The sequence below is a fragment of the Colossoma macropomum genome, unplaced genomic scaffold, assembly GCF_904425465.1.
Source record: "Colossoma macropomum unplaced genomic scaffold, Colossoma_macropomum, whole genome shotgun sequence".
NCBI classification, from domain to species: Eukaryota; Metazoa; Chordata; class Actinopteri; order Characiformes; family Serrasalmidae; genus Colossoma; species Colossoma macropomum.
Window position 1 is genome coordinate 14,248,422 of NW_023494791.1, and position 14,137 is coordinate 14,262,558.

A 14,137-nucleotide genomic window follows, 5' to 3' on the forward strand; every position below is an offset into this window, starting at 1 on the left:
TTTGATCTCCTGTTTTGCAGTTAACAGTAAAATACATTAAAGCAATAAAAATAATGGGAGGCCCATATTTCCTGGGGCTGTCTTGCCTAGACCCATTTGTCTCTTGGTCAGCTCCATTAGTTTGGCTCCAGAGCTCAGCACTGTCAGCCATTTCAGACAGTCCAGATCAACATAAGAGACATCTGAGCATCATCACCATCCGCTCGAATATTAGCTCAGAAGTTTCATGTGAATACAAGGGACCCTGAACTGATGCACTAACATGGTGGCTAGTTACAGTCTAATAACCCATATCAACTTGCCAAATAAAGCTGTCACAAATCACTTGAGTGTTATATGTTTAATTTCTTATTCTGCATGGATCTAAGAAGATCAAAAAACACAATTCCTCGCAACATCTCTGATATTAGCATGAGCAGCGAGGCATGTTGACAGTCCATCATTAGGTCTGTCATGCTATCTGTTCTGAATGGAAATGCGGCTGCTAATATTATTCAGCGTCTGCTCAGGAAAATGAACTTTCATCGCATTGCGAGCATGCTTTAACAACCGCACAGAGAGCATGGCATGTAATTTTATTATAATCAGAAGTGTGCTCAAAAAACGTTGGCTAGATTGACAGTGTGGTTTAAGTGTAGTGTGCCGACTCTGGAAGCTGATACATCCTCCTCGTTGGAACAAAGTTATCTACTACAGCTCTCTGGTGCCTTCTCTGAAAAACTGGTTGAAATGGCTAGGAAAAAAAGTCTACTTTATTTCCAAGGAATAGCTGAATAGCTGTTAGCAGCTCTTATACATCTTTTATACTATTGTACTGTGCAAACGTCAGAGATCAGCCTTCATTTACTTAATTTCCAGACAGAACAGCCATTAAGTACAAGTCATTTATTTTTCAGCATCAGGAAGAAACTAGGAAACATATTTCATAGAAAATTACACAGAAACCTCAACAGCTTAATATGATATTTTTTAGTATTTAGCGTGTCCACATTTTATTAGATTTGTAATTATTTGTTTAATGTATAATTATATTTATTATGTATTTTATTTAGTATGCCTTTAGAACAACTTCCATTCTTTTTAGGAAACTTGCCTTCAGTTTTTCAAAGAAATCTGCAGAGATTTTTTCCACACCTCCAAAGTTCCGTCTTAGAAGTTGGTTGCATTTTTTGCATACTGCATTTTTGTCTACCAGGTCTTGCATAGTTTTGGGATTCCCAATTTCCATATATCTTTTAATATTTTTTAACTCCAGTTTTGGAAACTGTTTGTTTACTTTCCTTTGACTTCCCCCTTAGTTATGCAAATTGATTATCTTATATCTCAGAAAGTTCTCAAATGTATAACTTGTGCTTAATGGACATTTTTGCTGGAAATTAAATAAATGAAGGGTGGTCTCTGACTTTTGCCCAGTGCCGTTTTTATGTGAAAAATAGATGTAGGCCTTGTCTGTGTTCTGAATTAATTACTGAATGTAAAAGCTTCAAAAGTTAACTTGTTGCAAACATTCAAGAAGTGTAGGCTACTTAGTACTAGTCATGCATCCACACAGTCCAACAAGATGAGGAGATGACTAAGGTCGTAATGGCTGCCTAGTTGAACATAGCAAAATTGACAGTTTTATTGCATTCTTGGTTCAGTCTTCCCGGCTTTATATATAGGCCTCGTAGATAATTAACATAACCTGGTAGAAATCCAGTCACCTACCCTTTAGATACAGACATAGATCATTTCAAATGAAAGCAAGAGGTCTCAGTTGTATGGGCCTATTTTTGACATCTCCTCAGCTATTTACATTTAGCACTGCCAGCCATCAGCGCCATCAGCGAGCTCTTTACGCACAGAACCATTAAGTATTCTCAGACAGGGCTCATTTCCATAAAATATTCTTTGTCAAAACCTAAAAAGTGCAAATGAAACAGGCATTGAGGTATGATAGCAAAGCCCCGCAAGCTGCCGTAAATGACCTCAATTATGCACTTAGAGAGTAAGAAAGGTGCCTGGCAAAGTAGAACCTTTGAATGACAAGCCGTCGCAGGAGCCGTTTTTCTTTGGGTCCATCTCACCTTGATGAGCACTTTGAATTTGTAAATCAATGAGGGAGAGGGAGACAGAGGGAGTGGGAGAGGGAGAGAGAGAGAGCGTGTAAGTGCTGAGTGATAACCCAAGCTGCCGTGTTCAATGAGTGAATTGTTTGCCTGGGTCTCCATTACTGCTCTCTCTGGGAGCCTGGGCTGGGATTAATCTGTCAAAAGGAGATAGTTTAGCATTGATGAATATGACATGTGACCATTGATGATGTTGATTTTATCTCTCGAGATTAGCGAGATTTACTTGGGATGGGTAATAATGTCATTTGCTTGATGCAGTGGATCTGTTTACGAGCTGATTAAATCGCGAGGCTCCTGCTTCATTTCATGCTATTTAGTTTATGACTTCATTACTGCAAGCACAAAAGCTGTGGACATTTCCGCATCCCGTGTCACCATAAATCACTGCTTAAGATGCTGTGCATTTCAGCAGGACACCTTTTAGTGGAAGGAGGGGAAGGAAGGCCATCCTTAAAGGAGGCTTTACTTCTGCATGTGTTTTTTGTGAGCATGCAGATGGATATCACACTCAGGTTGACCTAATCAACTAACCTATTGAGCACTAGTGAGCCATCAAAAGTATCTTTCTCATGTGGAAGACTCTGATGATGAGCCTCCTTACTGGGGTGTAAAAGGGATTTGGTGTCGTTCTCTTAATCCCATAAATCAAGCTACTTTGCTGAATGAGGAACATAATGCTCTCTGACTTGTGTCTGGGAGTTCAGCACTTTAGTGCTGCTTACATATTGACACAGCTGTTGCTCTAACCATAGGCTTAGCAGACCATGGCACGTCTGTGTATTTTGTCACACACCTAGTAATTACATCTGTGTTGGTGGTAATTCTGGGCTATTAAATAAGGGAGCGGAGTGTGAATCAGTGGCGGAGTCGTCCAGGTCCAGGTGTCTTCTTGGGCTGAGCTCTCCATGATGTCAGGGTTTAGAGCAGAGTAGTGCCGTGTCAGCTGAGGCCTACACTGAGAGCCTGCTCAGGACCGCGAGGCCTTGCATTTCAGCATTTCAGCGTCCCAGGACAGGGCCTTGAGAGACATGCCTTTAATGTGGCCCATAAACCAGCTATTCATCTTCACCAGCTCAATTAGTTATTCTAACACTCCAGGCATGAGTCTGCCTCAATAGCCACATAGATGGGAAAACGCTCACCTCAAGATGACACTGTTCAGTTTCAAAGGAAATTAATGAGCACTAGGATTTTATGAGCGAGATAGGTGTTACACCATTGAGTCATAAAGTCTTGTTTGTGTTGTTTTTACCCGATGGCAGGTTTGGACAATGGTTCTCTTTCCGAAAGGCCCTTCTAAAACTAAAAACAGCTCTTGAGCCACTGCTGCTATTTGATGCGGTGCTAAACCTTGATCCCCAGTGCTCTCGTACCATCCCATGACCTCCAGTTTTTGTTCGCCAGAATATCCTCCTCAGAAACCCAGCCTCAACAGTCCTTCTCTGAGGCTGTTCCAGAGCTCAGTGGTACCCCCCTATGTGCCAAACAGCAGAGTGGACTGAGGCTCCTGTCTTTCTTTATCTCCCACATAAACATGCTTCGTGCAGAGCTGAGCAGTGTAAGTTGTGCTCTGGTACTGAGCCGTGTAACTCTGGGCTCCTCTTTATTCTCAGCAGGGTAATTTATGCACACATGTGCCTGTGAGCTGCTCTGATGACAGGCCCGGGAGGAGGGGCACATGATGAATGGCTTTCCATCGGGACCGCCACACAGCCACCATGATGTGGGGAAAAATGGAAATTGCTCTCTTTCACCGTCATTACATCAGTTTAAAGCTTGTGTGGGCCCCCAGAACATACTCTAGTTGCTCGGCCTGTTTTAGGAAAGTGTGTGTAGATTCTTATATTGTAACTTTATATTAATTTAACGATTAAAACTCTAAATTGTATTACTGTTTTTTGTATTACAGTCTGAAGTGTATGTAACAGTCTAATAATGTACGTTGTTCATAGTAAAAAATGCCATTAATAAAAAGTGTAAAGTAACGCAAGTGACTAAATGATTTTTGCTAAATCCCAGTCTGTTTTATTTCGGTGCAGTTTGAGAACAGACTGCAGAAAACCTCCAGACTCAACAGAGCGGGTTAGTTCAGGGCGGAAAGCGTTGATTTCTTTGAAAACATTCGTTTTACGCAGACACAAAATTACCCATCCATGATTATTAGTCCATAAAGTCTGACTAAATTCGTCGATTGTTTTTGGTGGTATTGCCTCAGTCTGAGATCACGTTCTTCCACTGCGGGAGACTTTTATTGTTGTATTTATATATTTAGATAAAAGTCTAAATTTCCATTTTCACAATAAGTAAAGATAAATGCGCTGAATTTTTGTCACTGCAGCATTTCTTGATTTTTTTTATGCACGATTATTGAGCAAATCCTCACAATTCACTGCGGTATAGATATTAAGGCTTTCAAGTACAGATTTTGTTACAAAAAAAATAAATGAAGTCGAGTTTTCTTTCAGGGAACGACAAACACATAAAATAAATCAAATCTCAGCTTTCAACAACGCATATTTTGTCATCTGATAAAAAAACACGTTATTTTTAGGCTTAAGGCGATACAGTGACCAGAGGAGTCAGTGTAATCTAATAATCAGCCCTAAAGGCAGGAAACGCCTTACTGGACTTCACTGTCAGATGGCTAAGAAAAAAAAACACACACACATCCACAAAATAAAGCTAAACAGAAAACTTTTAAAAGTCTTGACATATTAGCTGTACAATGTAACCTCCTCAATGGACAGCAGACTGCCCGCTAGCAAATACTCACAGCTATAATACTGCGGCTAATCCGCTCCACTGCCCACTCATTAGCTCCAAACGAAACAAATACAATCATAATAAAATATAATAGAGTGATTCACAGAAGTGAGGAAGTAGCTCGAGCTCTGTGTCTGTTAGTGGTCACTGTGGCAGCAGTTGTTGTCATTTTTAATCGATAGTAAATGAGCCTGCAGAGCGCAGCTACAGCAGCACATCACCTGTACACTCACACACATACAGGTATCCGGTGTTATTTCATTAAACCTTCATAAACAATTATTTATTCATTTGTAGAAATTATTTTGTCCCTAAACAGCACGCGCAGTGTGAGCTTTAACCCAAACAGGCCTTATTTGAGTGGAAAGTAAAGATGAACTGGCGACTCAAAGCTCTCTTTCAAAATGACGGGCTTTATATTACAAAATAAATGTTAAAAAGCTGAAATAATTCATTTTTAAGAATAAATGTGTAAACCAGCTGACTTTTTTGAGTAGTTTACAATATTAGCTTTTAAAAATAAATTTAGACTCATCAATAAAGTTTGTAAGGAAAAAAATGCTGTTCCACCCATTAGTCATACAGAACATCTGCGCATTTCATATTAAATATTAATTAAATATTTAGCTCAATTGTATATTCTAACAGTGCATTTTATGGGATTATTGGCAAGATTTTCTTCCCAAACCTTCATTTAAAAAAAATGCTCGCACATTTTTAAAGCAGCCCAAAGAGGCTCTCCACTGCTCACATTTAGTCAAAGGAAACTGAGGACGCAAATATGCAACAGAATTGTTTCTTATTTTCCCAGAATACATACAAAAAAATACCAATTCTCTCTCCATGGTATACACCTGAAAAATAACGGCCATTTAAAATTATGCGGACAATTTTGGGATTTAAAAAAAAAAGAAAAGAAAAAAAAAACAAAACAAAAAACAAACATGCATGTAAATTATTTCCTTTTCAATGTGACATTAAATAAGAACGTACAATACAATCATAGCAATTTCAAATCAACGTGGAAAACCGTAGAGCCCCTATTTGTTTATTAGTACTCTAACGCGGCTCTCTCACTTTCGCCTACTGACTTTAATGCACTTTTGAGTTGCTCTGATATTTTTCCTCTGCGTTATTGTCCGCTTTGAGCCGACAGAAATAAATACGGGAGAGGGGAGGAAGTCCACGGATCCAGTCCTTCAGTGGCGCGCTGCTATAAAAGTCTTTATATTTCAATCTTTATAATCTATAAATTTTTGGGGGGCAGGGGGTGGTGGGGGATAAAAAGAGTCCGTTTCACTGGTATCCAAGCGCTGATGCTGTGGTCAGTCTCTGGCCGTAGAGTGCATAGGGGGAGTAGTAGGGCCCGGTGGCGGCCGGCACGGGCACTGGGGCTCCGGCTGTGGGCAGTGGGCTTTTAGAGTACGGGTGGTAGCGGCTGCTCAGTCCCAGCGCGTGGTGCGGGCTCCTGAGCGCGAGCGTCCCGGGACTGCCCGGAGCCCCTGAGGCCGGCATGTGCATGTGGCAGGCCATGGCCGCGGCGGCGGCGGCGCTGGCGAGAGACGACGAGCTCGGGTAGCCGGACATGAGCTTATCGGCCCCGGTGAACGCCGTGTGCGTCCGCAGATGGCTCAGGAGCTCCTCGGACGAGGAGAAGCGCTTGTCGCACGGCCCGTTCGCCGACACCCAGTTGCAGGCGTGCGGCAGCGGGTCGTTGGGCAGCACGAAGCCATACGGGTATAGCGCGGCGTGGCCGCCGAACGACGGCGGCGTCGAGTGCACGGAGTGCAGCGGGTGCGCAGGGTACACGAGCGGGTATCCGGACTTGAGGGCGGAGTCGTGCGCGCAGGAGGCGCCCGCCGCTGCCGCCGCGCCCGCCAGGTGGCTCGCGCAGTGGTAGCTCAGGCAGTACGGGTCTCTGCACAGGCTCGCCGACATGATGGACGGCGGCGAGGCGCCGGCCAGTGGGCTCGAGCCGGCCTTGCTGCAGCCCAGTGACGTGGCGAGCTGCGCGTTCACGAGGCCTCCGCCGTGCGGCAGGAAGGGCTGAGGATAGCCGCCGTAGGCGCCTGCCAGGCCCCCCGGGTACGACATGCCCGCGGGCGGCAGCGGGAACACGGCCTGGCCCGGCTTGTACGGGGACACGGGCGCCACGAGTCCGGAGCTCAGCACGGAGGAGGCGGAGGTGGCGGACGGGACAGATGACGGCTCGGACGCGGCTGAAGCTGCGGCGGCGGCGGCCTTGCTCTCCTGCTGCTGGCTCACCTCCACGTTAATCCCCGCGCAGCTCACGCTTATCCGGCTGTGGCTGACGCCCGTGGCCCCCGAGCCGTCCGTGGCGCACGACTTGGTGCAGTCGCCGCCCTCCTTCTTCTCATCCCGCTCGCCCTTTCCGTCCGAGGGCATCGGCGAGGCCGACGTGCTGGAGTTGGGGCTGCCCGTTCCGGGCGTGAATGGCTGGCAGGTGGCGCTCGGCACGCGGAAACCAGACTTGTCCGCGCCCGCCGCGCCTGCCGCAGACTCCTTCTTGTCCGTCGGCTTGGAGTACGGCTTGAAGCTCGACTTGTCCTCCGCGCCGATGTCGCTCAGCTTTAGCGGGCCGGACTTCGCCTCCTTCTCGCCAGATCCGCCGGACGACGACGAGGAGAGCTTGGAGGAGGGCGGGGGGTCCGGCTTTCCGATTTGGGAGCATGTCTGCGCCAGCAGCGCCAGTGGACTTTTCTTGGCATCTAGCTGCGAGAACAGACACATAAACATACACACTTAAATATACAAATATGAATTATGCACGAACAAACAAGCACTGAGTTCATATGAAGCCGGTCAGTTTTTTTTTCCTGAGCTCTGTGTGAGTAAATAAAGTCTCGAGCTCGGCGCGAGACGGTAAACAAGCCACATCCAGAATCCAACCCGGGCTACTCACACACAACGCGAGCCGTTTTTAAAGTCCATGCAAACTCTTATTACAACAAATGCCTCACGAGCACTTTATTATTTGGCTTTCTCGTGCGCGCGCTTCATTTCCTTCAAGCCCCGCAGCATCGCTTTCACGAAAACACAGCCAGACCAGCGCGGAGCGGTTCTGTAAAGGCGGCTGAGAAATGGAAAATGTAGCGCGGCGCTCTTACCTCGATCGGGCTGACCGGAGTAGACGGTAAAGGCTGCAAGTACTCCGGGTGCAAAATGTGTCCCGTGCGCGCTGTGAGCATTTTGAGCACTTTGATAGGGAGTCGCTGCGCTTGCCGTAAAGGGTCCGACGGGGGGACGGAGTGGAAGAAAGGCTTGGTGCTGGTATTCCGACAGCCGCTGCTGTCCCACGCTAGAGCCGAGTCGCCGTTTCGGAGAGCAATAGCGGAGGGCGATGTGATCATGACCCGCTAGTCGCGCGCTCACTCCTCGGACTCATGAAAGCGGTGGGCTTCGCTCTGCTTCTCAGAAAAGAAATGAAACCAAAAATCAAACAAACAAACGATTTAAAAAACAAGACGCTCGGAAAGCGAAAGTCAGTGTGCGTTAATCCTCTGGCAGGAGGAAAGGCGCGAGCTCTCCGCCGATCCCGGAGCTGCTGCGTCTCTCTCCCACCACACGCGTCGCGCGCGCTCTCTCGCTGCTCTGCCGCACGTCCGCGCGCTGCTCCTCCCAAGCCGGGAACTGGGAGAAATTTTCACTTCAAAAGCGGCTGAATTAGTGCGAGATTAAAGCCTTTGCCGCCTTCCAATCAAATGGGAGCCCGAGGTGATTGGAGGGTCAAGGGGATGTGACGTGCTCCTCTCGCGCAGCAGCGCCTCTGTGTTTTTTCTCTTTTTTTTCTGCCAGCGCGGGGGAGGAGACCGAGCTGAATGCGCTGCTTCTCGCGCACGCCGCGGTGTCTTCTGGGCAAGTTGAGTTTACAGCCTTGTCCTCACAGTCCAGTTTAAAGCGGGTCACACTGGAATAGTAAAACAGCTTTCTCTGCACTGTGAGAAATAAAGACACCATGCAGATACATTTTTTAATTCATCAAGGTATAAACAATGTAAATGTCCCCTAAAAGGTACAGCAGTGCTTTTAAGGTCCAACTGCGTCCTTTACTTAAGTTTGTCCCAAGAGAAAGTTCCCCAATGTGACCTCATGTTTTAAAACGGAACAATAAAATGACTGGAGACGAGACTGGATATGTGGAGTCAATACATCTTAAAATATATGTAATTTCAATGAAATACTGCACAATTATGTTCCCTAACTGAAGGTACTAAAGACGTACCCTTAAGGGTACCGCCCCAAACAAGAGGGGCACTTCCCCAGTGATAGTTTTAGACCTTTTTTCTGAGACTGTGTGTCTTATTTCTGTTTGTTATGCTTCAACTGACAGAAGATCGACTCAAACGTAGGAGGGTTTCAAGTACTTAACATACTATTAATCTAATAATATTAACCCCAGGAACATAATGGAATATAACGCGTTTCTGTTTACTGATCGTCTGTACTGGATAGGCTATCGTTGTCAGTAATAATGTACGTAAAATAAATGAAAGTCTTGTAAATGTGGTGCCTGCTTGCCTCCTGCCTCCATGTTTTTCCAATGTCGCCCCCCTGCTCTGGATTCGGCAAGAATCTGCAGGAGCAACCAGAAGATCAACCGCGTGCTGTTTGAATCCCCCAATCAGGCAGGCGTTGACAGGAGCAGACCAATGCAGTGATAGAGGGATGTGAGGGCCTCGTGTTTTCAGTATAATGTACACCGCCCTCCCATTCCCATCCCCACCCCTCCGTCAGCTGTCAATTCTGCTCCACCGCGATCAATCAGCTATTTGTCAGAGGCTGTCAATCCTCCTGTTGATTTATGTCAGCTCTCGTAGCTGATTACAGGCCGCGGGTGACTGAGGAAAGGGCACATGGGGAAGAAGCACCTTGGTATGGAGGCACTTCATATGAGGGCCGCTGTGCTGCTTTATTCACTCGGGAAGGTGCTGATGTAGGACGGCCACATGTGGAAACCTGCTCACACTCACTCCGTGTCGGACTGTAGTAAGTACAGGAAGGTACAGTTTAAGGCTTTTATTTGCACGTCATTTTTTTTTAAAAGATCTAGATAATGCAGTAATACTCTAGGTAAATATGAAGGCTACTGTTTTATTAAATCACTGGAGAAAAAATTAATGCTTTGAATGAAGCAAATCTAGGTGTTTAACAAAGCCCTAAATGCGAAATGTTGAAATTACTGGAAAAAAAATTGATTTCAAATGAGCTACTTTGATTTTTGGATTTTTTTCCAGGTAATGTGCTTTTTGTATTTTATTATTATTATTATTATTTATTTTGTGCAAATGTTGAAAGTACTTGTGTTTAATATCATTATACATTGTAATGTACAGTATTTTTAGGTACTCTGTGTTTTTTTTTTGTTGTTGTTGTTTACAGGTTTCATTTACATCATTTTGTATTGTGTGTTGATGTTTACAGAATAAACTTTGCCGACTCTCTGGGTTTGTCTTGAGTCAGTGTTGAACAGTGCAGGGCCTGTAAGGCCAAACTCCACACAGGTGCACACCATCTCTGCACTCTTACTCTTAATGACTGCATTTTCATTCCTTCCACTGAATTCGCGCGCTGACACGCACAAGCTCATCTGAAAGGGAATTTGCAGACATGCACATCCCGCCCAGGCGCCGCTTTATCACCACACGGGAGAGCAGAAAGTTTAAGAAAAAAAGTTGCAGGCATGTTTTCATTCAGAAATGTATTCTGCATTAAACAAACCGATGGTGGAAGAGGAACGGAGCGAGTGAAGGCGAGAGACCCGGTGTGTGTGAGAGGTTCCTGGTTAAGCAGTGTAAAGAGGCTAATCTACGGCGAGGCTGCAGCTTTTCACAGCGCCCTGCCTTTCATCTCGCGCTGGATGGAGGCGCTCAATTAAAAGCCTATCGGTTTGGAAGTAAATCAACGCCTATCAAAGTTGTCACATCAAACAAAACGATTATTATTGCAGCCCGCCTCCGCCATTAATCTCCTTCTGCGCTAATCCGCCTGACAGGTCATCGAGGAGAGCAAGAAAACCTGGAGTGGACAGTCAGGGGGCAAGTGTTTAGCCGAAGTCTTTACTGTTTCAAAATATGATCAAACCCCTTTAGGCTGTGAAGGACGGTGACCTCCCGGTACCAGCGCTCCTCTCTCGGCTTCAGGACGGTGTTGTGGTGGCTGAACCGTGTACATAAAACATTTAGTGCTGAACTCATTTATTACATTAGTTACTTTTTATTTTTGCTGTTTTTTTGTGTCTTACAACTAAACTGATAACCTACAAAATGAATACTAATCTCACATATTTTTAGAACTGTAAATATTCACTAATATAAATTATGACAAACACTAAACAGGCATAATTCTAAAAATACAAGAAACCATAAATGATTAAAAAAATAAATTCCGTCATTGGGAATGTCTATATTATTCAGAGTGTTAGGCCTCTTATTTTCACGCTTATGTTGTTTGCGGTACAAATGTGTAAAAAGGATTCTGCAACAGAAGCAAAGCTGCGAACACGATCACTGATCCAACCCCAAATGTAATTTCTTAAATTGCTTTTCATCCTCGTCTTTTTAAAGTCAGTTAAAAAAAAAGAATATATGTTTACACACTTTATTTTTGAGTTTTAAAACAACTGCTTCAACCTCTCACGTAGCCCAGAAATAAGATACCGTTTCAAAGGAATTCATTTAAGAGGTAGGTACATATTGTCCCTCCTCTGTCGGCCGTTTAAAGTGGAGCCGAGCAGAAAGCTGCAGCTCCGTATGCAAAGCTGCGTGATGGATAACAGGGTGGCTGTTTTGTGCGGGGCCTGTCACTGCGTGACACACTGCGTGAGTTATTAGGGCACAGAAGGGCAACCATAAATTTCCAGCGTCAGGCCAAAACTCTCTTTATTGTCTGCATGACGAATGGGCTTCTGAAGCAGACACCAAATACTCGGCATTACCCTTAAATGGGAGCACATTTTTCAAGGCCATAATTCACGATATTTAAATAGAAAGTTTTACATGGTTCCGTATATTTCATATCAATGACATGTTTATGAATCACTCCCTCCATCTAAACAGAATTATTTGCAGCGCCGAGCTCCCCACACGTGGACTTCACTGCACGAGAAATAAAGCAGAGGCTCGTTTTTCACCTCCACATATTTTTCAGGCTGCACAGAGGAATTAAAACTGGAAAAAATACAGCATGAGGAGATTACACGATCAATATTATATTAATGAATAAGGCTGATCAGGAGCGGTGAGTTAACAGAGTTAAGTTAATAAATGGCAACGAAAACTAGTCTATGTTCCAAGTAGCACTTTAAAGGGAAATGTAACCCCTTTAATCCACACAAATAAAGAGCTGTTAATTCTATTAACTTACTGAAGTCTCTTAAAAGGCAAACGGGTCATTCTCTGTGCCGAGTTTAGTTAGTTGTGGCTTTACAGTGACTCCTTTTCTCCTTTTTAGGATGGAGAACACAAGGCAAAACAAAGTCTTGAGTCTTCATTTACAGCAACACTGAGTAGCGCAAAGTACCAGCACTGTTTCTCATCATCAGATCCGGCGAAGAGAGCGCGGCGACCCGCCGTACCTGCTACTACACAGAGCGAACAAACAGAAGCTTTTTAATCATCGTCCTTTTGTTTTTTTTGCTTCAGTGCCACCATATTTTATTCAAAAACCTGCCGCTCCAGCGCCGTCCTGCACGTTTATCAGTGAGTAGACTAAGCAGTGAGCTTTTACTGCTGTTTGCCTTCGCAGCGCCTCTCCTGTCTGCCTGCCGCTCCAACTTCCGCTTATGGGCGGGTCCGCGTGACGCAGCGCGTGACGAGTTGCCTGCTGGGGCGCACACAATAACAACAGACTGTTTAAACTTCATTTCAGCTCAGAATCAACAAAATCAGCTTCAACACTAAACACAATTAATTAGGCAAATGTATAAACACTCAAACCTCTTGTTTGGAGCTTGTTTGTCACTTTTAAGTGTATTACCTGGGCTATTATCAAGCTGTGGTTGTTATTGGAGGAAATTAAGTCTTGTACGACCAAATTAAACCTTCCGTTGTCACTGGCGGAAATTAGTTCTTGTGTGACTTGTTTGGAAAAAAGAAAACTATTAGCATTGTTACGAATCCCACTCGGACTGAAGTCCATAGAGTTATTACTATGCTGTTAATATTGCGTATGGAAACAGTCTGGTACACCAGAAACTTTCAGTCTGAGATGAACTTTTGTTGGGATTTCCCCATAGGCTTGGAAAAGCTGTAAACTACAGCAGCCAACACCAGCTAAAGTTATCCCCTGTATATTTCATCTTGAGATTAAACTGAACCAAGTAAGCAAATTAACTGGACAAAATATACACTCAAATCTGTGAGTTGAGTACTGTGAGTTTAAAAGGCCCATTTTAATTTATTTATGTTTTCTTAAGTCCACTTGGGTTTTATGTAGGCCTACCAAAAACAGTTGTAAATCATTTTTCATGACCATTTCCAACCTCACTTTATCTTTCAGAATTTAAAAGGCTATTTTTGTTACTGTGCCTGTAAGATGGTTATATGTGAATGATCTTTGTTCAGATTGGCGGCCCCGTTCGCGTCTCATTCAAAAAGCAGTCAGTACGATCTGAAACGATTTTTAAGCTTCAGCGTGAATGGGTGGGGCTAAACACCTGTAGGCTGAATTGGTGGGTATATGTAAATTAGTTGTTTTTTCATTACGTTCAAACAGTTTACATATACGGAATTTATGGATTTCGGAGTTAAACGTACATTATGATACTTTAGCGTTTTATATACTACATCATATATTCTACATTTATACTACATGTATATATGAAACTCTATATCATATATACTACATTTAGATGCTAAACTCCTCTGTTTAAAAATGTAGGTCTTACATAAAGAAGGGAGCTAATATATTAGTGTAGCTGATATAAAATTGAGGCTTATTAAGGGGGGAATTAGCACTGCTGTAAACTCCTCTCAGACTGAGGTAGTGGTTACTGTAACACAGTCATGAAACAGTCGGTTACACCACCAACTTTCTAAATCGTAACCGTTTTGTTATGGCTCTCCACAGCCTTAGCAAAGCTAACCAGCCATAACCTGCAGGATCTGAACTTCCCAGCAACTTCCCAGCCTTTCAGCTGTTTTAGAGATACTTTGCTAGGCAGCATTAAATGGTAATGTTTGGGCTGCTGCGACCCTCTGTAATGAAATCTCACCCCTTACAGTCGCCTGTGGACAGAAGAGTCA

At 44.2% G+C, this 14,137-nt stretch overlaps 1 protein-coding gene across 1 annotated transcript; it reads right to left on the reverse strand.

Annotated features, from left to right (window-relative positions):
* Positions 1-4,788: 4,788 nt before the first annotated feature.
* Positions 4,789-8,613, reverse strand: znf503 (zinc finger protein 503). The gene is made up of 2 exons (XM_036574026.1): positions 8,003-8,613; positions 4,789-7,607 (listed from the first exon to the last, which is right to left on the reverse strand). The coding sequence occupies exons 1-2, from the start codon at positions 8,243-8,245 to the stop codon at positions 6,171-6,173; spliced, it is 1,680 nt and encodes a 559-aa protein (XP_036429919.1). The 5' UTR covers positions 8,246-8,613; the 3' UTR covers positions 4,789-6,170.
* Between the last annotated feature and the right edge of the window lie 5,524 nt (positions 8,614-14,137).